We start from the raw sequence: 26,376 nt of genomic DNA, 5'->3' as shown, positions 1-26,376 counted from the left end.
TGCATCAGACAATTCATCGCCCTCTCCATCCGTCCATGCCTTATTTGAGTAGCTAGAATCCCAGATATCTCCTTCCCGATGGTAGGTGTCCCAGTCATCAGAAAACATAGTGCTCATTTTGCTGGGATCACCCATCATTCCATTGACAGGTATCGACGTGGATAGAGAACTGGTTGGCAGACAGTAAGCAAAGAGTAGGAATTTACGGATCCTATTCAGAATGGCAGGCTCAGTGCTGGGACCCCAGTTATTTACATTATATATTAACAATTTTGACGAAGGAATTAAAGGTAACATCTCCAAGTTTGTGGATGACACAAAGCTGGGTGGCAGAGTGAGCTGCGAGGAGGATGCTATGAGGCTGCAGGGTAACTTGGATAGGTTGGGTGAGTGGGTAGATACATGGCAGATGCAGTATAATATGAATACATGTGAGGCTATAGATATTGGTGGCAAGAACAAGAAGCACATCAGTCATTGAAAGTAAGCATGCAAGTACAGCAGGCAGTGAAGAAAACAAATGGCATGTTGCCCTTCATAGCGAGAGAATTTGAGTATATGAGCAAGGAGGTCCTAATGCAGTTGTACAGGGCCCTGGTGAGACCACACCTGGAGTATTGTATGCAGTTTTGGTCTTCTAATTTGAGGAAAGACATCCTTGCTATTGAGGGAGTGTAGTGTAGGTTCACAAAGTTAATCCCCAGGATGGTGGGACTGTCATATGAGGAAAGAATGGATAGACTGGGCTTATATTCACTGGAATTTAGAAGGATGAGAGGCGATCTTATAGAAACATATAAAATTCTTAAGGGATTGGACAGGCTAGATGCAGGAAAAATGAGTACAGAAGCAGGGGTCACTGTTTAAGAATAAGGGATAGGTCATTTAGGACTGAGATGAGGAGAAACTTTTTCGCACTGAGAGTAGTGAATCTGTGGAATTCTCTGCCACAGAAGGCAGTGGAGGCTAATTCACTGGAAGTTTTCAAGAGAGAGTTAGATATAGCTCTTAGGGTTAATGGAATCAAGGGTTATGGGGAGAAAGCAGGAACAGGGTACTGATTGTGGATAATCAGCCACAATCATATTGAACGGCGGTACTGGCTTGAAGGGCCGAATGGCCTACTCCTGTACCTATTTTCTATGTTTCTATCATTCCTTTCTCTGTATTTTATTTTGCTGTTGAATCATGGTTAACTTACATGCTGCATTCATCTGTCTAGATTCAACCTTTTCGGCCCATCCCTGTACAGTCTTTGCTGCCTCAGTTAATGTCACATTTCATTTTTCTAAGGCGGTTAGTTCCTTCTTTAATCTACCAGTTTCACTTTCAAGCCTTTTTTTTTTTTTAACACAGTTATCTTTGTGTGCTGACAATTATCTGTCCCACTGGTGGGAGGTTTTATTTCTTTTTGGGAAGCCCCCTCACTTCCTTCAAACATTTAATCTTTGAGTACATTTGCTTTTCTGGCTTATCCTACAACTCTTTCTCCCAACGCCACAAACAGGTTTTGAGGAAGGATCAATTAAGCAATGAGTCTTATGCCTCCCTTTAAGATCTCCATAGATATAAGTGGTGACTGGTAGCACTTTGTGATCCTGGAACCATTCACGAATCCAGTCTGAGAAGGTCCACAAGTTCGCTCAAATATGCACTAATACAGTTTACCAATAAGGCTGTGGAACAATCAGTTATATTTTAAAACAAACTATGCTCGCTAAAACTGAAAACAAGAGTTACTCAGGTGTCAAGCTAGTCTCGATTGTCAATGAGGAGAACAAGTTTATCTTATCTTATTGCTATATGTTCTTGCAGCTTATGATCCAAGGCTTTGTGATTCATTTGTTTTCCCAAGAAAGTCTGCTTGCCTGACATGGGGATGGTTAGCATACAGCTCAATTTTAGCTGAAAGGCAAGTTTTAACCTATCTACAGCAGATTACAAAAGGGGAATGTACAATAGATTAGATTAGATTAGATAGCCTTTATTGTCATTCAGACCGAAGTCTGAACGAAATTGCAGCAGTCATACATACAATACAATACAATAAAAAACAACAATAAACACATATTAACATCCACCACAGTGAGTCCACCCAGCATCTCCTCACTGTGATGGAGGCAAAAGTCTTTAGGTCTGCAGTCTCTTCCCTCCTCTTCTCCCTCTGCGCTGAGGCGATCCCCCACCGGGCGATGTTAAAAACTGTCCCGCGGCTCAATCACCGCGCCCCGGGGTGGTCGAAGCTGCCACCCACCAGTCCTGCTGACACAGCCGCTGGCCCGCGGCCGAACCCCGGACTCAGGCCATCACCGCCAGAACACCGTCCCAGCCACCCTCACGTGAGTATCGTGCCGTCTTCAGCCTCGGGCTGGGCCATCCCCGACATGGGCGCCGTACCTCCCTCGGGCTGGGCCGCCCCGACATGGGCGCCGTACCTCCCTCGGGCTGGGCCGCCCCGACATGGGCGCCGTACCTCCCTCGGGCTGGGCCGCCCCGACTTGGGCGTCGCTTCTTCCCCGGGCCGGGCCGCCTCGACATGGGCGCCGCTCCTCCCTCGGGCTGGGCCGCCCCGACATGGGCGCCGTACCTCCCTCGGGCTGGGCCGCCCCGACATGGGCGCCGTACCTCCCTCGGGCTGGGCCGCCCCGACATGGGCGCCGCTCCTCCCTCGGGCTGGGAGCGCCCCGACATGGGCGCCGCTCCTCCCTCGGGCTGGGAACGCCATACCTCCCCGAGCTCGGCCACTCTGACGGGAGCACCGTTCCTTCCTCGGGCCAGGCCGCCCTCCCGGGAGCTTCACAGCCCCTCACGGAAGCACTGTTCCAGCCCCGAGCCAGGCCGCCCTCACGGGAGCGAGCTCAGGGCGAGTCCTGGCGGGCTCTGCCTCCTGAGCCTCGAGGTCGCCAGCTCTGCCATTAGGCCTCAGCGCAGACGGAGGCAGAGAAGGGGAATACGACAAAAAAGTCGCATTCCCCCGCAGGGAGAGACAGCAACCCCCGTTTCAACCCCCCCCCCCCCCCAAACACAAACTAAAAACCAAAACTAGACTAACCAAAAACGAAATAAACAAAAAACACAAAACACAAAACAAACAGGACTGCCGGTGAGCCGCTGCAGCCAGAGCCGCGCCGCCACTCCAATAAGCACATCAGTTGATGCAAGTAAGCAATAAAATGAAGCAGATGAATAAGGATACAAATTGTATTGGCCTTCATAGCTAGAATTCTTACTTCATTCTACAGTACAACGATGAGATTACACTTTGAGGATCATGTGCAGTTTAGTGCTTATATTATAACGAAAGATGGTCTTACTATGGAGGGAGTGCAGCAAATGTTCGACAAACTGATTCTTTGCATAGCAGGTGGTAATGTTCTACACTGGTGTCAAATTATACATATGTATACTATTTTCTCTAACTAATCAGCCAATGCAACCGTACCCTTTCTATAGTGTAGTGTTTACAATGCTTCGGCCTTGCTCTATCCAACATTTTACAGTACCATACCATAATCTTCCTGTTCTTATATTCTATTCTCCAGTTAATCAATACTAATATCCCATAAACTTCTTTACTACCTTATACACATATGTTGCCACCTTCAGTGATCCTGACTTGTACACCAAGGTCCCTCATTACTAACTCAGGCTTCACCATTCATTGTATAGAACCTATCCTTTTTACTCCTCCAACAGTGCCTCATTTCAAACTTATCAGGATTAAATTCCAACTGCCGTTGCTCTATTTTACAAACTGATCAATATCTTTCTGTAAACAAATTTAAGATTATCATCTTTACTCTCAACATCACCAATTTTTATGCCAAATAGTGTATGACAAATAGAGTCACACCCAATCCCTGGGGTACATCATTGGTCATTGGCTTCCAATCACAAAAGCAATTCTCCACCATCAACTTTTGCCTTCTTTCACTAAGTCCATTTTGGATAAATTTGGAAATTTGCCTTGGATCCCATGAGCTTCAACGCTTTTGGACTGATCCCCATTTGGAACCTTGTCAAAGATCTGTCTCAAGATCAGACCCTCAGTCTGAAGAAGGGTCTCGACCCAAAAAATCACCCATCCTTCTATCCAGAGATGCTGCCTCTCCCACTGAGTTACTCCATCATTTTGTGCCTATCTTCGGTGTAAATCTGCATCTGCAGTTCCTACCTGCACATCTGTCTCAAGTGCATATAGACTACATTAGGCACTGTCCTCATCAACACATTTTCTACCCCATCGAAAAACTCCCCCAAGCTGATTCAAAAATGAAACAAATTTGTCTAGGCTAGGCAACCATCTCAAAGATTGATTACGTCCCTACTTTAGAACTACATCTTATGGAGTAAGCAAAGCAATTTAATTGCTGTTACTTGGAAATCTTCATCTAAGGTTGCAATATGAAAAGAAAATGTGCAATACCAAGATTCAAGTTTGTTGAGTTTATTGTCAGATGTCGGTGAGGTATAGGTACAGAGGAAAGTCACATATACTCAGACACACATAAACAAATTATACATAAATTGTACAAGACTTTCTAAAAGAAAGAAGTCTGTACAAATAATAAGACATACGTGCAAAAACATAATTGGAAAGATAAAGAAATCCATGATAGTGCAAAAGGAAGTCCATTGTCGAGGTAGGAGAGGCATTGTGTAGTTGGTTCAAGAACCTGATAGTTAAAGGAAGGTGGCTGTTCCACAATGTGATGTTATGGGACTTCAGGCTTCTGTATCTCCTGTCTGATGCAAGCAGTGAGAAGAGGACATGGGCCAGATGGTAGGGATCCTTGATGATAGATGCGATAGATTTTGAGGCTGTGCCTCATGTAAATGCTTTTGATGGTGAGAAAGGCTAAGCCATGAAGGACCGGGCTTAGTCCACTACTCTCTGCAGCCACTTGCATTCCTGCGAATGGCCGTAACAGGCTATGATGCAACCAGTCACGATACTTTCAACAGTGCATCTATGGAAGTTTGTTACCATATTTAATGACGTGCCAAACTTCCTTAGACTTCTAAGGAATTAGAAACACGTGCGCCATCTATGTGCTGGGCTGAGGACAGGTCATCGAAGATGTTAATGCCCAAGAATTTGAAGCCTCTAACATTCTTCGCCACCAACATTGTCGTTCCTGGATGACATCTCTGTGGATGTCACAATTCCAAACAGTATGGCTTCTTGTGCCTAACCAGCGTTAAATGCCTTATTTGTCTCTGAGACCACACAATGTGTTGCTCAGTAGTATGAGCTAAAACTCTTTAAAATTACAACACCTTTTACATTTTTAAGTTGATATCACTCACAATTTCTCATAACTTTGGATTTTTGTATGACAGATGAAAACTGACATTTCAAATGGCTGTAGATTAACATAGAGACATAGAAAATAGGTGCAGGAGTAGGCCATTCGGCCCTTCGAGCCAGCACTGATCATCCAAAATCAGTGCCCAGTTCCTGCTTTCTCCCAATATTCCTTGATTCCGTTAGCAATAAGAATTTTTCCAAATGGCAGACATTGAAACCTAGGTATTCTAACCTTCTGTGATGATATCAACCAGTGAGCATGAGATACGCCATAGATGAGTAATATTGCTTTCTTATATTCCCTTGTTACATGTTTAATGTTTACATATTTTCAACACACGTTCTCCAACTTAAGAATATCACAGGCCATCGGAAAGATCTCTACCCTCTCAAAGATGGATGTGAATAATTAGCACACATTATATACCTATAAAATACCTAAAAGCTTGCCTCTGAGTCGCCATTTTCTTATTTTTCCCACCAAAACAACATTTCTCTCCTCAAACCCGTGTATCTGTAATTTTACTCCAACCTTGTTCCACTTTTAATCGCATTCACGGCATTCTTTGTTTTAGTTTTACATCAACTTTTCTAACTGTCCTTTGCAATCATGTGTGATTCTATAGCAAGCAGAAGGAGCTACCTGTCTCCCTTTAAACTGACCTATGACTGAGTGTGTAGTCAGAAGATCGATCCTTTTGGGCAAGTGAGCGCCAGGAAGTAAGAAGTAATAAGCTTCTCCTAAAGGCACAATGCTTCTTTTTCCCTTTACGTTAATTCTCATTGCCAATTATAATGTATCATAAGGTGGATCATGGATACCACTGGACTGCAGATATGTTTTACTGATAGTTACAAGACAAAGGAGTCTTGGACAGTTTATTCCAATTCTAATAGCAAAGAACCCCTTATATGCACATGTATTGACATTGACATTCTCTGAACATCTGACATATTTATATAACTATATACAAACACCATTATACTCTTCCCACCATTCTAAAAATCACCCATTCACTGCTGCTCTCTGCTTTCTGAATTGGGGTCAACTTTCTACCCACATTGTTACTGCCTCTTTTTATTCCGTGGTCTACACTATTATTTCTGTTGAAAGTCCATTCACGTCACATTTCCCTTATCAATCCTCTCTGTTATCTCATCAAGTAAAACCATCATTTTATTTAAAGATAATCTGCGTTTAATAAATTCATACTAGCTTTCTGTTAAGTATATTTGTCCAAATCACTAGGTGCTTCAAATTATCTCTGAAACATTTTACCAAACTGACTAGCTTGTTATTACAGGGTTTAACTTTACAATTTTTTCTGCATAGATTAAAAATTAAGTAAAATTAATTTATACATCTTAAATGAAGAGAAATGTATCCACCCAGTGTTATGAACCTATGGAACTGTTTGCACCATTCTAACGTGGATGATTAATCAATGTATATTGTCACAGCTGAATAGAATAGATTTGGGTGTATTTAGAATGATGGAGACTGGAGTTATTGAGACATTTACATTACAGAGACAAAGAATGCTCTTGCTGATATCTTCCAGCAGTCTAGCTACAACTGCAATTTCAATGGTTCAATTGTTCTTTCTTGTCACGTGTACAGAGGTACAGTGAAATTTGATTTACCAGTCATACAAAAAAAAGCAACAAGGTACATAACTACATAAAGATTAAACATAGACTTAAACAGCCACCACAGCGGCATATGCTATGCACCTTGGGGATTCCCATAAGAGGAGACCCACAGCCATCAGTTCAATGTCCGGGCTAGACACGCTCCTTCACCGTGATGTGACCAGACTTGTACCGACCGCTGTCACTCTCTCTGCAGTCCCTACCCGCCCGAACAGTCAGAAAGCTGTCCACACTCTTACTAGATTCCAGGATGTCCTCATGGAGCGATATCCCCACAAACACTGAGATCACTGCACTCATGGCACTCCCTCCGTGTCCTCACCAGTGTAGGCAGCACGTCCATCTTCTTTTTTCCTGGAACAGGCATTTGGTGTCCATATGTCATACCTAGCTTCATCTTTTTAATTTTTTTAATGGGGTAGTTCTCCAGACATCGCCGCTAAGACCCGTATATATCATTCATCCTTAAATCACTTGAAAAGGTAGTCTTGAGTTGTCTTCCTAAAGTGTAAGATAAGGCATTCCCATGGAGCTGTAAGAATTCTAGTATTTAGAATCACCAATGAAAAAGAATATGCTTCTGAATCAAGATGGTGTTTCTTCGAGGTGAACTTGCTGGTGTTTTCATGTACTCAAAGCCCTTCCTTTCAGTGGTAGATGGTTTGCTGCTTTAATAGTCCAGGTGAGTGACTGCAGTTCATTTTGTAAATGCAGCAGTGCCACAGGGAATTAATGTTTACAGCAGATGGGATATAATGATGCGGGTTGCTTTATCCTGGATGGTGTTGAGTTTCTCAAGTGTTGTTCAAGCTGCACTCACTCAGGCAAGTCGACAATTTTCCATCACAGTCTTGTGTCTTGTTTGTATTAGGAAGGTGAATCAGTCGTTGTTGCTCTTGTGGTGGTAATACTTATTGTTCCTAATCTGGACTCTGGAATGATGATTGGAGGGGTGGGTTGGGGGGAGTTCTTGGCAAAGATAATGCCATTGAGAATGCCATTAAAGATCAAAGGAAGGGAATTAAACCATCTTTCTGAAGATGGCGATTGACTGTCATATCATCATATGTCTGATGTTGTTTGTGTCTCTTTTATTAGTTGAGAAGTTGTGCACAAAATTGTGCAAACACAAGCATACATCCTCACTTCTGATCTGGAAGGAAGGTCATTGAAGAAACAGCAAATGATGGTTGGGCCGAGGGCACTGCCCCCAAAAAGCCTACACTAATGTCCTGAGGCTGGAATCATTATTTTTCTTATTGGCTCCAAGCATCAGTTTCCTTGATGTGACAGTCAAACACTGGCTTGATGTCAAGGGCAGTCACTCTCCATTCACCTCTGGAATCCAAGTCAGTTTGTTCTTGGTTACTTAAATTAAGGGACGTGCAACTGTAAGGTTATGTTTGTGGAGTAGGGAAGAAAGGTAGAAAGTAAGAGCTTGAAATAAAACAAACAAAATCACAATTGTGTTTTACATACTTTTCAGGATGACACAAAGTATGATTTGTAGTCACTATTGTAACATTAGAAATATCAGCCAATATGTGTATAGTTTGCTCTCACAAATAACAAGATGATAACATATGTTGCCAGCAGCTTGTACAGCTATAGGGAGGTTGCACGGCAGTCGGGTTACGATCCGTGACCCATACTGTTGTCACGCAACGCCAACTGGAGTACACGCGATGAACTGCAGGTAAGCACTTACCATTGTTTCCAGCGTAGCGGGCCCGTTAAAAACCGCCAAAATGGTCAAATTTTATGTAAATAATTATGGAAATCGGGGTAAGCGTGAGAGACATTTATCCTACTTCAGAATTCCAAAAGTGAGGAGAAATGACAGTAGAAAGCGAAAGCTGAAGGGACAACAACAGCTAAAGTGGTTGGCAAACATTGGCCGTGCAGATATCAAGATTGAAATTTTTGCAATTATCGCATTTGCTCACTGCATCTCATCAACAGTGAGGCATTATTTGAGATTTTTCTCGATTCCTTTGGTATCTAAAGTTTCAGAAGTGATAAATCTGGCTGTAAAATGTTAAAATCGCTCATGGTTCTGAAATGGGTTTTTACATGCAAAAAGAAAATGCATCTGAAGAAAAATTTGTAATTAAAAAAATCTCAAACCATACGTGGGTTTTGAATTACATTTTACTCAGATACAAGCCAAGGAATGGCATAATTGTTAGCTGTTAATTGGACAATCAACCTCAGCAAATTGACAATATCTTTGAAAGGGAGTGGGTGTTTAAGCTGTCAGGACATTTTATTATTTGCCAAAATATACATCTCAATACATAATGATAGAAAACTTACTTATCCACACACCACTCGTAAGTCTGGAGATGTTTTTAATTATAAATTTAGCTTCAGAAGCGTTTTCTTTTTGCATATAAAACACACTTCAGAACCATGGGCAATTTTAAAATTTTACAGCCAGATTTATCACTTCTGAAACTTTTTAGATACCAAAGTAATCAAGAAAAAACACAAATAATACCTTACTGTTGCTGAAATGCAGTGAGCAAATGGGATAATTGACAATATTTTCAATCTTGATATCTGCATGGCCAATGTTCGTCAACCATTTTAGCTGTTGTTGTCGCTTCAGCTCTTGCTTCTCTCTACCACCATTTCTCCTCACCTTTGGAAGTAGGATAAATGTCTCTCACACTTACCCCGATTTCTACAATTATTTACAGCGCAGAAAATGACAATTTCGGCGGTTTTTAATGGGTAAGAAAGTGCGCGTTTCGTATATTAACAGTATATGCCGTAAGCTGCCATGTACTACACATGGATTGAGCAGCTCCGTACCTCACGCTCTTTGACCCGATGACCTTACGTGCAACCCCCCTATTGAGAATGTGACATCAGGAGGAAGTGGGTTGGAAGATCTCAGCGGGTCAGGCAGCATCTACGAAGGAAAATGGACAGACAACTTTTCGGGTCGGGGACCTTCTTCAGTCAGTCTTTTTATGCAAGTTTCCAGCATCTGCAGTTTTTTATGCCCAGATGTTACTGTTGCCGCCTGTGACTATATTCCCGTCTAGTCCCACCAGAGAGATGGAAGCACAACCATCTTAACACTCGAGCAACGTGCCAGCAGGCTGCAGTGCACATGGAACCAAGAGCGGAACTCACTATCAAAACATGGAGGGGACGGAGGACACAATTTTTTGGTGGCCACGCGCGCATGCGCACACTCACGCGCGAGGCTTCGGAGGCTCAATCCAGCGCTAAAAGCGGAGATTTTAAAATCGGGATCACAAAAACTTGGGGGGGATGTCCTCCACTTCTCAAAACATGGGGGGGGGGGGGGACGTGTCCCCTCTGCCCCCCCCCCGGGTTTTCCGCCCCTGCATGGAACGGTACCTTTAGCACATCCAGTGAAGCAAGCCTGTAGCTCAGTCAAACAGCATGGAAACAGGCTCTTCAGCCCAACTTGCCCAATACTGACCAACATGTCCTTTCTACACCAGTCCCACCTGCCTGTGTTGGCCCATAATCCCTCCAAACCAGTCCTATCCATGTACTGAAGGAGGGTCTCGACCCGAAACGTCACCCATTCCTTTTCTCCAGAGATTCTGCCTGTCCCGCTGTTACTCCAGCTTTTTGTGTCTTCCTTCGATTTAAACCAGCACCTGCAGTTCTTTCCTACACCATCTCTGTACCTGTCTAAATGTTTCTTAAACGTTGTTATCTTATAGTCCCTGCCTCCACTACCTTCCCCCATGCAGCTCGTTGATTGATTACACTGCAGAAGCCAGGGGCAAAAGAGGGGATGAGCTGAGGGGGAAGTATCTTTGCTGCAACCCGGGTGTCCAGGGAACACGTGCACGCGCGCTCTCCACGACCAAGCGGCTCGTGCACGCGGGCGGGGCTCGTGCACGAGACGCCAGTGCCGCGTGCTCGTGCACGAGCATTGTTTGGCCTGGCCGAGCGAGCGAGCGTGCGCGCGCCCCGGGCCTGGAAGATGGCGCAGCTGCTGGAGAAGTTGCCGCCCGGCGACTGTCCCAGGGTAAGTCTGTCAGTCAGTCAGTGGCGGCCGCGGGTCCCGCTCCACCAGCTCGGGCTGGGGGTCACCTGGAGCCCGAGGCTGCAGACTTGCTGGGCGGCGCAGTGTCTGCAGGAAGCGCAGGCCTCGGCCTATTGGCCCTTCCTTCACCTGGTTCTGATCTTAAAACAGTTTTATGGAGTTCTCTGCAGGCCGGCAGCATGAAAGGGCGTGAAAGAAAGTTTGCTCAGTGTTGGAAGGGTCTCGGCCCGAAACGTCACCTATTCCTCCTCACCAGAGATGCTGTCTGTCCCGCTGAGTTAGTTACTCCGGCACTTTATGTCTAACTTAGTTATTAAAAGTCACCCCTTTTAAATCCAAACTGCCAACGATAACTTGTCCAAATGTTCATGGTGGTCCGTAGGGATTGTGTTGGGAAGTCATTTGTTCATGATATATAAAAACGATTGGGATAAACATTTAGATGGGTTGGTTCGTAAGTTTGCAGATGATACCAAGATTGGTTGAGTTGCGGACAACGAGTCAAAGTGTACAGTATATTGAACAGTTACTGATATCGGCGGATAAATGGCAGATAGAATTTACTCAGAGCAGGTGTGAAGTGTTACGCTTTTGGGAGGTTGAATGGATGGGGAAAGTCTACAGTTAATGGCAAGACCTTTAATAGCATTGATACATAGAGGGATCTTGGGGACCAACTCCATAACTCCTTGAAAGTGGCAACACAAGTAGACGGAATGGTAAAGAAAGCTTATGGTATGGTTATCTTCATTAGTCATTGAGTGTAAAAGTCAAGAAGTCATTTTTATAAAAAATTAATTGGGCAGCATTTGGAGCATTGTGTGCCGTTCTGGTCACCACATTACAAGAAAGATATGGAGGCTTTGGAGAGGGTGCTGGGTACTGCCTGGATTAGATGTAAAATGATTATAGAATTATGTAGCCACATGACATTTGCACCTCCCATGTGCCTGTTGCACATTCACACAGAGAGTGGTGAATCTCTGGAATTCTCCCACAGAAGGTAGTTGAGGCCAGTTCATTGGCTATATTTAAGAGGGAGTTAGATGTGGCCCTTGTGGCTAAAGGGATCAGGGGGTATGGAGAGAAGGCAGGTACAGGATACTGAGTTGGATGATCAGCCATAATCATATTGAATGGCGGTGCAGGCCCGAAGGGCCGAATGGCCTACTCCTGCACCTATTTTCTATGTTTCTATGTTGCACAAGAACAGTCATCGAGCGGCCCGCGCAACCAGCCTTCCAACCAGCGCGAGTGTGCGCGTGCGACAATAGACAATAGGTACATTCGGCCCTTGGAGCCAGCACCGCCATTCAATGTGATCATGGTTGATCATCCCCAATCAGTACCCCGTTCCGTGCATGGCAGGTTACAGATCCTGTAGGTACTGTCAGCTCGTTTGTAGCTCAGCATCACCTCCCCCTTCCCCCTTAGCTTCTGCAATAGTTAATCAACTAGCTACAGTTGCTAGATGTGCTGAGGTACAGTTCCATGTGCACTGCACCCTGCTTGAGTGTTGGTAAGATGGTTGTGCTTCCATCTTTCTCGTGGGACTAGATAGGAATCTAATCACAGACCTGATAATGAGAGGCATAGGCAGGGTACACGATCAAAACTTGCCCAGCGTGGAAATTGCAAATACTAGAGTTCATAGGGAAAGTTTAAAAGGAGATGTGCAGGGCACCTTTTTTCCCCCCCACAGTGATTGTTAAGTGCTTGGAAAGTGAATGCAAAGGTGATGGTGGAGGCCAGTCAAATAGTGCCATTTAAGCGACTTTTATAACAGAAGGGAAAATTGGTTGTTGGTCTTTTAAAATGTTTCTCTTAACGTCCAAATTCAGGAACAGCTACTTTCCTACAGCCATCAGGCTATTAAACACGACAACAAATAAGCTCTGAAATGCAACAGACTATTATTATTATTGCACTATATTTGTTATTTATGGAGTATGTGTGCATGTGTATACACACACTGAACTTTTTTTTCTTCTCCCGTTATGTACTATGTTTACATATTCTGTTGTGTTGCAGCAAGTAAGAATTTCATTGTCCTATCTGGGACATATGACAATAAAACACTCTTGACTCTCTTGACTATCTCAATTTTCAATCCTTGAGGTCCTCATCAAAAAACCTGATCAAATTCATGAGACATGATGTTCCATGCACAGTCATACTAACTATCCCTAATATTTCCAAATAAATCCTATCTGACAGAATCCCCTTCCAACAACATTTCCATGATTGATGTAAAGCTCACCGGCCTGTAGTTTACTGGCATCCTTGCTTTCCATCTTAAATAAAGGTCCATTCTCCAGACTTCCCAAACCTTACCTGTGGCTACCAAAGACACAAAAATTGGGAAGGGCAAGTGAATGAAGTGTTTGTGGAGGAGCCAGTGGATAAGGCCAACAATGAGGATATGAGAGAACTTTCCGCTCAAGTTGATTGGAGCAGGTTGTTTGAGGGGAAAAAAACATCAACCAAGTGGGATGTTTTTAAAAGTGTGCTGACAAGAGCTCAGGATATGCACACCCCTGTTAGAGTGAAAGGCAAAGCAGGCAAATGTAAGGAAGCTTGGCTGATGATTGAAAGTGAGGCATTGATCAAGAATAAGTAGGAAACATGGGACAGGTATAGGCAGCTGGGGTCAAGTGTATCCCTGGATGAGTTTTGGGATTTAAGGAGCAAAGTAAGAAATGAAGGGGGAAAAGGAGGCAGGAGAGAGCTCTGGCATTAAGGACAATCCCAAGATTATAAATTATAAATACATAAGGGGGGAAATGGTAACTATAGAGAGAGTGGGACTCCAAGGGAGTCAAAGCAGTCAATAATGTGTGAAGCCACAGGAGCCGGGCAAGGTCCTCAATGAGTATTTTTCCTCTGCATTTACCAAGGAGAAAATCAGGAGGACGGAGGAACTAGGGGCAGTCAATGGAAGTGTCCTGAGAGCAATCAGTGTTTTGGTCGAAGAGGTGCTGAAGGTACTATCGTGTATGAAGGTAGACAAATCGCCAGGGCCTGATCAGATATATCCGAGGACATTGTGAGATACCTGAGAGGAAATTGTGGAGGCCCTGGTTGAAAGTTTTGACTCCTCTTTAAATACATTAAATACATATAATTACTGTGTTACACTATGTTATTGATTTGGACGAGGGGATTGAAGGCTTTGTGGCAAAGTTTGCAGATATGAAAATAGATGGAAGGGCAGGTAGTGTAGAGAAAGCAGGGACTCTGCGGAAGGACTTGGACAGGTTGGGAGAGTGGGCAGAGAAGTGGCAGATGGAATATAGTGTAGCTAAGTATGGAGTCATGCATTTTGGTAGTAGGAATAATGGCATAGACTACTTGCTAAATGTGGAGAGAATACAGAAATTGGAGGTGCAAAGGGACATGGGAGAGCTGGTGCAGGATTCCCAAAAAGTTAATCTACAAGTCGAATTGGTAGTTTATTTCAAGAGGGCTTGTATACAAAAAAAGGGATGTCATGCTAAGGCTCAATAAGGCGCTGGTCAGGCCGCATTTGGAATATTGTGAGCAAATTTGGGCACCATATCTGAGGAATGATGTGCTGGCTCTGGAGAGGGTCTAGCGGAGGTTTACAAGAATGATCCCAGGAATGAGTAGGTTAACCTATGATGAGCGTTTGGCGACACTGGGCCTGTTCTCGCTGGAGTTCAGAAGAATGAGGGGGGACCTCATTGAAACATACAGAATAGTGAAAGGCTTGGAAAGAGTGGATGTGGAGAGGATGTTTCCACTAGTGGGAGAGTAGGACTAGAGGTCATAGCCTCAGAATTAAAGGATGTTCTTTTAGGAAGGAGATGAGGAGAAATTTCTTTAGTCAGAGGGTGGTGAATCTGTCTAATTCTTTCCCACATGAGGCCGTGAAGGCTGTCAGTGGATATGTTTAAGGCAGAGATACATGGATTCTTGATTAGTACTGGTGTCAGACGTTATGGGGAGAAGGCAGGAGAATGGGGTTAGGAGGGAGAGATAGATCAGCCATGGCAGAGTAGACTTGATGGGCTGAATGGCCTAATTCTACTCCTATCACATGACCTTATGATAGGAGAGATGCTAGAAGACTGGAGGGTGGCAAGTGGTGCCTTTATTCAAGAAAGACAGCAGCGAAAATGCTGGGAACTATAAGCCTGTAAGCTTAACATCTGTAGTTGGAAAGTCACTAGAGAGTATTCTGAAGGATGGGATATACAGGCATTTAGACTACAAAGGCTGATTAGGGATAGTCGGCATGGATTTGTACGTGGGAGGTCCTGTCTCACAAAACGGATTGCTTTTGAAGACGTGACTAAAAAGGTCGATGAGGGCAGAGCTGTAGATGTATTCAGCAAAGCATTCAACAAAGTCCCGCATGGTCGGTTGCTCTAGAAGGTTAGATCGCATGGGTTCCAAGGAGAGAACCAGAGGACATAGGTATAAGGTGAAGGGGAAAAGATTAATAGGAATCTGAGGGGTACCTTTTTCACACAAAGGTTGGTGGGGGTATGGAACAAGCTGCCAGATGAGGTAGTTGAGGCAGGGACTATCCCAACATTTAAGAAAAAGTTAGACAGGTACATGGATAGGACAGGTTTGAAGCGATATGGGCCAAATGCGGACAGGTGGGACTGGTGCAACTGCGACATGTTGGCCGGTGTGGGCAAGTTGGGCGGCAGGGCCTGTTTCCACACTTTGTCACTCTATGACTATACTAAGGATCTAGCAATTTCCTTATAAACCCTCCTTTCCAAATACCATAGGTGCAGGAGGAGGCCATTCAGCCCTTCGAGCCAGCACCACCATTCATTGTGATCATCCACAACCAGTACCCCGTTCCTGCCTTCTCCCCATACCCCTTGATTCCGCTATCCCCTGGAGCTCTATCTAACTCTCTTTTAAATTCATTCAGTGAATTGGCCTCCACTGCCTTCTGTGGCAGAGAATTCCACAAATTCACAACTCTGGGTGAAAAAGTTTTTTCTCATCTCAGTTTTAAATGGCCTCCCTTTTATTCTTAGACTGTGGCCCCTGGTTCTGAACTCCCCCAACATTGGGAATTTTTTTCCTGCATCTAGCTTTGCCAGTCCTTTTATAATTTTATATGTTTCTATAAGATCCACTCTTATCTTTCTAAATTCCAGTGAATACAAGCCCAGTCTTTCCCATCTCTCCTCATATGACAGTCCCGCCATCCTGGGGATTAACCTTGTGAACCTAGGCTGCACTCCCTCAATAGCAAGGATGTCCTTCCTCAAATTAGGAGACCGAAACTGCACACAATACTCCATATGTGGTCTCACCAGGGCCCTGTACAACTGCAGAAGATCTCTTTACTCCTATGCTCAAATCCTCTCGTTGTTATACCTGCATGGTTACTTTCAGTGACTGGTGTACAAGGACACCCAGGTCTCGTTGCAATTCCCTTTTTCCTAATCTGACACCATTGAGATAATAATCTGCCTCCGTGTTTTGCCGCCAACGTGGATAACCTCACATTTATCCACATTATACTGCATCTGCCCACTCACTCAACCTGTCCAGGTCACCCTGCAGCCTCCTAGTATCCTCTTCACAGTTTACACTGCCACCCAGCATTGTGTCATCTGCAAATTTGCTAGTGTTACTTTGAGTTCCATCATCTAAATCATTAATATATATTGTAAATAGTTGCGGCTCCAGCACCAAGCCTTGCGGCACTCCACTCGCCACTGAGTGGCCTGCCATTCTGACCGGAATGGTACCATTCGGCGCCGCCGTTTCGGCGCCTCTGTTTCGGGGTGTTAGGGTTAGGGTTCTGATGAGTACAGATATTATGAACGGAGGCGCCGAAACAGCGGCGCCAAAATGGCAGCGCCGAAAAGTACCCGACCCATTCTGACAGGGACCCGTTTATTCCTACTCTTTGTTTCCTGTTTGCCAACCATTTCTTTATCCATGTCAATACCCTACCCCCAATACCATGTGCTCGAATTTTGCCCACTAATCTCCGGTGTGGGACCTTATCAAAGGCTTTCTGAAAATCCAGATACACTACATCCACTGGCTCTCCTTTATCCATTTTACTTGTCACATCCTCAAAAAATTCCAGAAGATTAGTCCAATCCCTTTACTGCCATCCAAATGCTGACTTGGACCAATCCTTTTACTGCCATCCAAATTTGCCGTTAGTACTTCTGTAATAATTGACTCCAGCATCTTCCCCACCACCGATGTCAGGCTAACTGGTCTATAATTCCCCGTTTTCTCTCTCGTTCCTTTCTTGAAAAGTGAGGTAACATTAGCTATCCTCCAATCCACAGCTGATCCTGAATCTATAGAACATTGGAAAACGATCACCAATGCGTCCACGATTTCTAGAGCCACCTCCTTGAGAACCCTGGGATGCAGACCATTGGACCCTGTCGATTTATCAGTCTTCAATCCCATCAGTCTATCCAATACTGCTTTCAATTCCTTTGTCTCCCTAGATCCTCTGTCCTCTAGTACATCTGGGAGATTGTTTGAGTTTTCCTTAGTGAAGACAGAACCAAAGTACCCATTCAACTCTTCTGCCATTTTCTTGTTCCTCATAATAATTTCACCTGCTTCTGCCTTCAAAGGACGCACATTTGTCTTTACTAATCTTTTTCTCTGAACATACCTAAAGAAGCTTTTACTATCCTTCTTTCATGGCGAGCTTGCCTTCGTACGTAGGCAAAAATGCTGGAGAAACTCAGCGGGTGAGGCAGCATCTCTGAAGCAAAGGAATAGGTGACGTTTCGGGTCGAGACCCTCTTCAGACTGATGTGGGGGTGGGGCGGGAAGAAGAAAGGAACAGGCGGAGACACTAGGCTGTTGCAGAGCTGGGAAGGAGAGGGGATGGAGGGAGAAAGAAACTACCTGGGGTGTAAACTGCCCAAGCGAAATATGAGGTGCTGCTCCTCCAATTTGCGGTGACACTCACTCTGGCAATGGAGGAGGCCCAGGACAGAAAAGTCGGATTCGGAACGGGAGGTGGAGTTGGAAGTGCTGAGCCACTGAGTGCTGAGATCAGGTTGGTTATTGCAATCTGAGCGGAGGTGTTGGGCGAAACGATCGTCAAGCCTGTGCTTGGTCTTACCTTCGTACTTCATCTTTTCACCCCGTATTGCCCTGTTTGTTGCCTTCTGATGTCCTTTGAAAGTTTCCCAATCCTCTGGCTTCCCGCTACTCTTTGCTATGTTATACACCTTTTCTTTTAATTTTATACAGTCCTGAACTTCCCTTGTCAGCCACAGTTGCTTCTTATTCCCCTTAGAATCTTTCTTCCTCTTTGGAATGAAATGATCGTGCATCTTCTGGATTATGCCCAGAAATTCCTGCCATTGCTGTTCCACCGTCATTCCTGCAAGGATCCTTTTCCAGTCGATCTTGGCCAGATCCTCTCTCATGCCATCATCGTCCCCTTTGCTCAATTGCAACACTGACACTTATGATTTAACTTTCTCCCTCTCAAGTTGCAGTTTAAAACTTGTCATATTATGGTCACTACCTCCCAGCGGTTCCTTTACCTTGAGTTCCCTTATTAAATCTGGTTCATTAGACAACACTAAATCCAGAATTGTCTTCTCTCTGGTAGGCTCCAATACAAGCTGCTCTAAGAATCCATCTCGGAGGCGCTACAAACTCCATTTTCTTGGGGTCCAGAACCAACCTGATTTTCCCAGTCTACCTGCATATTGAAATCTCCCATAACCACCTTTGTTACATACCAATTTTAACTCCTGCTGCAACTTGCACCCAAAATCCAGGCTACTGTTTGGGGGCCTGTAGATAACTTCCATTAGTGTCTTCTTACCTTTACAATTCCTCAATTCTATCCACAGCGACTCTCCATTGTCAGTCCCTATGTCACCCCTCGCAAGGGACTGAATTTCATCTCTCACCAACAGAGCATCCTCTGCCCTCTTGCCTGTCTTTTCTTTAGGACGTATAACCCTGAATATTCAGTTCCCAGGCCCGATCCTCCTGCAGCCATGTCTCTGTAATCCCCACAATGTCATATCTACCAATCTCTAACTGAGCACTTTACTTCTTATACTTTAGCATTCATATATACTCTCCTATCCCTTTGTGAGCTTTATGTCCCGTTAATTCTGGTGTCTATCTTAACTTTTTCTTTATTCTCTTTCCCTTTACCTCCATTCTTGTATTTCCTATTTGTCTCCCACCACTATTTAGTTTAAACCCATCCGTGTTGCACTGGCAAACCTGCCTGCCAAATTGCTGGTCCCCCGCCTGTTTCGGTGCAACAATTTGTACAATTCACCCTTACCCCAAAACAGCTCCCAGTGGTCTAAGAATCTAAATCCCTGCCCAGTGCACCAACTCCTCAGCCACACATTCAGATCCCCAATCTCCCTGTTCCTGCCCTCACCAGCATGAGGAACTGGAAGCAAACTGGAGATAAACACCCTGGAGGTCCTGATTTTCAGCCTTCTTCCGAGCTCTCTAAAGTCAGGCTGCAGAATCTCTTTCCTCTTTTTCCCGACGTCATCTGTGCCGCCATTCACTACCATTTCCAGCTGCCCCCCTTCCCCCCTGAAGATGCCCTGCATTCGTTCCGTGATGTCCTGGACCCTGGCACCAGGGAGGCAACACACCATCCTTGAATCCCGCTTGTTGCCGCAGAAACCCCTGTCTGTACCTCTCACTATTGAGTCCCCTATTACCACGGCTCTGCCTGACGTCTGTTTATTCGGCTTTGCCTCAGCGCCACGTTTTGACTCGCAGACCTGTCCGCCGCTCAGACTGCCAGTGTCTTCTGTCCTAACAGCTTCCTAGAGGTACAACCCCCGGGGTGTCCTGTACTCCAAGCTTCCTTCCCTTCCTCACTGTCATCCACCTTCTCTCTTCCGGTAACTTCGGTGTAACGATCTCGCTGTAAGTCCCATTTTCCCAAATGATCCTGAGGTCTTCCAGTTACCTCTCCAGTTCCCTGACACAGTTCTTCAGGAGCAGAACCTAGACACACTTTCCACAGTTGTAGCTGCCAGAGCCACCAGCAGTGTCCCTGACCTCCCACATCCTTCAAGCATCACACTGAATCAGCTTGCCTGTCATTTCTTCACCGCGTCTCACCCTCTCCAACTTTTGGCGTAGTCTCCTCACCTCGTCCTCCTCGCCGACGACTCTCGAGCCAAAGACTTTTCTCACAAGGCTCTTCCCTCGACAGGCAGCTCTCCTAGAGCAAACCTTGCTTATATTAGCTGATAAATTGACTAATTCACTAATTAACTAACTCACTGCTTTTCTAATTCAATTCTTCAGCCAATACCCGCACTCCCTGCCGCTCCTCTGCTGACCTTAAAGGTATGGCAGAGGACCTTGAATTGTATGAATATGGTACTGTGCTTTTTGCATTTAAAATGTTGTATTTCCTTTTCTGCAGTTCATTCATAGAATAATTGATGGTATTTGTGGCCATGCACTTCCACGGTTTCGGGATTATGGAAATGTTTGGAGTCTTGTAGAATGGATGGAGGTACTGGAAGAGGCTACAGCATTTATCAAACATGCCTGCAGCAAACATTTGTCAGATGAAGAGGTTGGTGGTAAAACATTTTGAATATTAATGAAGTCTTAGCGGTAAATGTAAAAAGATTTATGCCTAATATTTCTGTAAAATGACACAAAGATTGATCAGTAATCTTATTTCGCTGTGAGAACATTGATTCACTATTTCGCCACTCACCATATAAATCAGGTTCTATGCTTTCTGCTTATGTTGGCGAAGAACATAATTTTTAAGACGTGTGTCTGCTGGAAACACTGACAGGCATATATTGTTGAGAGGAAGAGTTGTTAATATTTTGTCTATTTGAACAAAAACTGGAATTTTTTTTAACAAAAACTGGAAAATGCGGCTCAACTCTGCCTGTTAACCTACCAGATCTGCCTAGGCTTACGGGAACGACTGCCCAGTCCCACAGCCAGTGCGGAGAAACAGCGCTAAATCCAGCTCAACTCTACCTGCCTCGCCGGGTTAACCTACAGCCCTGCCTGGACTGACGAGACACCAGCCCGGAGCCGTGGAGTTAACCCTGCTTCTCCGCGCTGTCTGTAAGCCTGGGCCGTCGTTCCCGTAAGTCCTGGCATGGTGGTAGGTTAACAGGCAGAGTTGAGCTGGATTTAGTGCTGCTTCTCTGCGCTGGCAGTGGGCCTGGGGGCGCCGCTCCCGTCTGACTCACAACGTCTCTGGCCGCCCCCGGACGGACGGGGAGCGACCAGTGGTGGTTCGGCAGCGATTGCAGCGCCGGAAACCCGGGATTGATGCTGGCTGCAGATGAGGGGCAGGTCTATGTCCATGCTGCGGCACGGCTGCCGAGAGTTTTTATTGCTTGTGACCTTTGACAAATCCCATGATTCCTTGCATTATTTGGAATACCGAACTTGCTTATTCTCAGGATATCACTGCTATATCATCTCAGGGTGGGATCTAAGTCCCGTCCAGCTTCAGCAAGAGCTTGGAAATGAGAATGTTAAGAATGTTCATGAGTGGTATACAGATTCAATTCACAATTCCTCAAATTATGAAACAATCCATTCAATTAGCACGACATGAATGATATTCAGGCTTGGGCTAAGTGGTGAGTAATGTTTATGACTATTTCTTACAAGACACTCTTAACCATGTTATTGATATTTTAAAATACTTCCGTAGCCAAGTCTCTCAACATCAGTTTCCTGGGAAAATTGTATTATTACTTTGACTAGGAACTGATTTGAATTGTTCACCCAAATGGATCAAATAGTACAAAAAAAAAATCCAATCGGGTTGGTAGTTGGCTTTTTTAATGGCAGCTAACGGCATCTGACTACACAAAATCTTCCCTTCACCTTGAAGCAGAAGTTAGGAGGGTTATGAAGTACATTCTATTTGTTGACCCACCACGCTTTTAATCTTTGACTTTGTCTCTCAAACTTGAGATTTCTACTTTTGAGAAGTACAGCAGGTACATGAGAACATGTGCTGATTGGGAATACGTCATTTGTAATTTAAAAGCTGTTACAGACATGAGGTTGCAGTGACATTGACTGAGAACTCAATGTTCCAGGTTATTCAAAGTTCCAAATGAATAGTCAAAAAAGAAGAGGTGCATTGGTGTTATATATTGGATTGGGTGGAAATAAGGCATAGCAGGTAAAAGTAAACAAACTCTCTAAGCCTTCAAAGTGTTCCCTCATTGGAGATCAATGCGCTGGTGAGAAACTCTCGAAAGCATGTAAGAAGGGAACTGCAATTACCATGGGTGATTTCAATCTGTGATTTGATTGGCAAATCCTGCTGGTGAAAGTATCGTGAAAGGAATTTGTCGACTGCATCAGGGGTCGTTTCTGAGAGCGAGTATGTTACTCGATGTACTCTGGAACAAGTCATTTTAGATTATGTGAAGTGTAATTAAGTAGGATTGAAAGGAAATTTTGTTGTTAAGGAAATCTCAAAGGAATAATGATTGCAACATTGTAGAATTCTCGATATACTTTATGTGCGAACTCCTCATATTTAAAACCGGTGTCCTTAACTTAGATCCAGGCAAATGCAAAGGCATGAAGGAAGAGTTATCGAGATAGATTGGGAAAATAAGCTAAAGGAAAGGTCAGCGTATTTAGTTTAATTTAGAGATATAGTGCGGAAACAGTCCCTTTGGCTCACCGTGCCCGCACCGACCAGCGATCCCCGCACACTAGCACTATCCTACACACTAGGGACAATTTATAATTACACCAAGCCAATTAACCTACAAACCTGTACGTCTTTGGAGTGTGGGACGAAACAGGAGATCCCAGAGAAAACACACGCAGGTCACGGGAGAACGTACAAACTCCATACAGACAAGCATCCGTAGTCAGGATGTAACGTGGGTCTCTGGTGCTGTAAGGCAGCAACATTACCACTATGCCACCGTGCCGCACCATTACACAACTATTTTATAATGTTCAGTATTAATATATGCCAATCAAAAAGTAGGACTCGATGAAAAAGATAAACCAACCATGGTTAACCAAGGAAGTCTACGAAAATACCAAATCAAAAACTGGAGCACATGTAGTGGCATGAGATTAATTTAGTTGTTAAGTTGTTAATTTAATTGTTAAGATGGCGGTGCTGCCTTAGCAGCTGCGGCTCGCTGCAGTCCGTCTGTTTTTTTCTTTTTTTTTGTTCTTTTGTCATGTTTTAGTTAATTTTTGGTTTATTAGGTTGTGTGTGTGGGTGGGGGGGGAGAAACATGTTTTTGGTCTCTACCTTCGGGGGGGATGCGACTTCTCTTGTCGTATCCCCCGTCTCCATCTCCGCCTGCGCCGAGGCCTAATAGCGGAGTAGCGGCCACCCGGCCTTGGAGCTGGGGCAGCGGCAGCGGCCACCCGGCCTCGGAGCTGGGGCAGTGTTCCGGCTGCAACGGCAACGGACGACATCGTCAGGAGCTCACAGTCACAAGTTGGTGACCTGTTCTCCGGAGCTCCCGCAACAACAGCTGCGTCCACTGGACTGGAGGGCCGCAGCTTCGGCAGCTTCGACCACCCCGGGCCGCGGAGTTGAACCGGCCTGTTCGCGGAGCTCGGATTCAGCCGCGGGACTGACATTACTTACCATCGCCCGGCGGGGTCACAACATCTGAAGCCTGGATCGCCTTGGTGCACGGGGAGAATAAGAAGGGAAGAGACAAAGACTTAAGACTTTTGTCTTCCATCACAGTGAGGAGGTGCCTGGTGAACTCACTGTGGTGGATGTTAATTTGTGTTTATTGTGTGTTTTTGTCATTTTTACTATATGTAGGACTGCAAGGCAACAAAATTTCGTTCAGACCGCAAGGTCTGAATGCCAATAAAGGCTACTTTGACTTTTTGACTTTGATAATATGGTAGACCAAAGCATGAGGTATTTTTGAGGAATCAGCAGCAGTTGGCTAGAAAAGCAATAAGTAGGGCTTCGCTGGAAATGTGGAACCCTGGAGAGTGAGACTGGATAATTAATAAGGGGATGCAAGGGAATGGCAGTTAATTAAAACTAAGTCTTTGCAATAGTCTTCACAGAGAAAGACTCAAGGTTGATACACTATTTTGAAATAGGAGAGGAAAACCTGTAACAATTTATTATAATGAATGAAGTATTGAAAAAAATAATAGAACTGAAGGCAGACAAATTGCCTGAACTTTGGCTTGCATCCGAGGATTTTAAAGGAAACTAGACCAAGTGTAGACTCATTGGGTCTGTTCCTCCAACGCCCGGTTGCGGTGGGGGGGGCGGCATGCGGCGTCACACGCACCCAGGCTAACTACCCCCCCTTGATATTATATTAATATTATTAAGAGAGGGAGGGGGGTAGAGAGTGAGGGCAGAGAGAGAAGTGTGCCTGCGCGTTGAGAGCATCTGCTTTAATCGAGTGCGGGGGGGGGGGGGGAATTACCACGAGCAAGGGCATTGTGACGTCCGCAGCTGCCGTAACGGTTTGATTTTTTTTTTTAAAGAGTCCGTTTTGTGAACAACTTTATTAAAAATCGGGGGAAATAATTGATCAAATGTAGGGAGGAGTCGATTTCCGAAATCGTAAATCGCCACCGAAATAGGTAAAAATCGCAGTGTATTTGTGTTTTCGAGAAAATACGTTTCATAGGCAAAATGACACACACACACACACACACACACACACACACACACACACACACACACACACACACACACACACACACACACACACACACACACACACACACTTACTCTTGTAAACTTTGGTTTGAAGATTTTTTTCATTCAGAGTTCTGGAAAGTTATCAGGATTGGAACAATGCTAATGTGACACTCTTGCTCATGAAGGGAAGGAGATAAAAAGTGGGAATCTATAGGTTGGTAGAAGGTACACAAAATTGCTGGAGGAACTCAGCGGGTGCAGCAGCATCTATGGAGCGAAGGAAATAGGCGACGTTTCGGGCCGAAACCCTTCTTCAGACTGATAGGGGGTGGGGAAAGAAAGAAGGACAAAGGGAGGAGGAGGAGGAGCCCGAGGGTGGGCGGATGGGAGGAGACAGCTAGAGGGTGAAGGAAGGGGAGGGGGGGAGGGGACAGCACGGGCTAGCCAAATTGGGAGAATTCAATGTTGATGCCAAGGGGACGCAAGGACCCCAGACGGAATATGAGGTGCTGTTCCTCCAATTTCCGCTGTTGCTCACTCTGGCAATGGAGGAGACCCAGGACAGAGAGGTCGGATTGGGAATGGGAGGGGGAGTTGAAGTGCTGAGCCACCGGGAGGTCAGGTAGGTTATTGCGGACTGAGCGGAGGTGTTCGGCGAAACGGTCGCCCAACCTACGCTTGGTCTCACCGATGTAAATCAGCTGACATCTAGAGCAGCGGATGCAGTAGATGAGGTTGGAGGAGATACAGGTGAACCTTTGTCGCACCTGGAACGACTGCTTGGGACCTTGAATGGAGTCGAGGGGGGAGGTGAAGGGACAGGTGTTGCATTTCTTGCGGTTGCAACGGAAAGTGCCCGGGGAGGGGGTGGGGCGGGGGGGAAGTGAAGAATTGACGAGGGAGTTGCGGAGGGAGCGGTCTTTGCGGAAGGCAGACATGGGGGGAGATGGGAAGATGTGGCGAGTGGTGGGGTCACGTTGGAGGTGGCGGAAATGGCGGAGGATTATGTGTTGTATTTGCCGGCTGGTGGGGTGAAAGGTGAGGACCAGAGGGACTCTGCCCTTGTTGCGTGTGCGGGGATGGGGAGAGAGAGCAGTGTTACGGGGTATGGATGAGACCCTGGTGTGAGCCTCATCTATGGTGGCGGAGGGGAATCCCCGTTCCCTGAAGAACGAGGACATTTCCGATGCCCTGGTATGAAATGTCTCATCCTGGGAACAGATGCGGCGTAGGCGGAGGAATTGGGAGTAGGGGATGGAGTCTTTGCAGGGGGCAGGGTGGGAAGACGTGTAGTCCAGATAGCCATGTGAGTCAGTGGGTTTATAATGTATGTCGGTCAGGAGTCTGTCCCCTGCGATGGAGATGGTGAGGTCAAGGAATGGTAGGGAAGTGTCTGAAATCGTCCAGGTGTATTGGAGTGCCGGATGGAAGTTGGTGGTGAAGTGGATGAAGTCAGTCAGTTGTGTGTGGGTGCAGGAGGTGGCACCAAAGCAGTCGTCAATGTGGTAGAGTCTGGTTATCTTAATGTCAGGCAGGAAGATGCTGGTCTAGCAACATCTGTGGGGGAAATGCTGGTAATGATAAAACTAGGAAGAAGGACTATTGCAAAGCTGATGGAGTCATTGAACAAGGAAAAAATACCAGGTCACTGAGAAAAGCTTATTACAGTCAACCAAGACAATATCTTTGTGAAGGGCAATCACGTCTGAAAAAAGTGCA

The 26,376-nt window shown here is 45.2% G+C and overlaps 2 protein-coding genes across 3 annotated transcripts in view; one reads left to right on the top strand and one right to left on the bottom strand.

The window, feature by feature from the left end:
* The window catches only part of atp10d (ATPase phospholipid transporting 10D (putative)), a 152,229-nt gene extending 143,918 nt beyond the window's left edge, over positions 1-8,311 (bottom strand). The window contains exons 1-2 of the mRNA XM_033028123.1: positions 8,301-8,311; positions 2,801-2,805 (exon numbers count right to left, since the gene is read on the bottom strand). The gene's annotated coding sequence lies outside the window, so the exon portion shown is untranslated. The remainder of the gene's footprint in view (positions 1-2,800; positions 2,806-8,300) is intronic.
* A 2,578-nt stretch (positions 8,312-10,889) lies between these two features.
* The window catches only part of commd8 (COMM domain containing 8), a 38,414-nt gene continuing 22,927 nt past the window's right edge, over positions 10,890-26,376 (top strand). For both annotated transcript variants that reach the window (XM_033028103.1, XM_033028093.1), the window contains exons 1-2: positions 10,890-10,985; positions 20,419-20,574. In XM_033028103.1, coding sequence (XP_032883994.1) covers positions 10,941-10,985; positions 20,419-20,574 — 201 coding nt within the window. In that variant the 5' untranslated portion in view covers positions 10,890-10,940. The remainder of the gene's footprint in view (positions 10,986-20,418; positions 20,575-26,376) is intronic.

This window comes from Amblyraja radiata, chromosome 1 (genome assembly GCF_010909765.2).
Source record: "Amblyraja radiata isolate CabotCenter1 chromosome 1, sAmbRad1.1.pri, whole genome shotgun sequence".
Lineage (NCBI taxonomy): Eukaryota > Metazoa > Chordata > Chondrichthyes > Rajiformes > Rajidae > Amblyraja > Amblyraja radiata.
The sequence above is the reverse complement of the archived record's forward strand: the minus strand, read 5'-3'. Positions and strand labels throughout refer to the sequence as shown.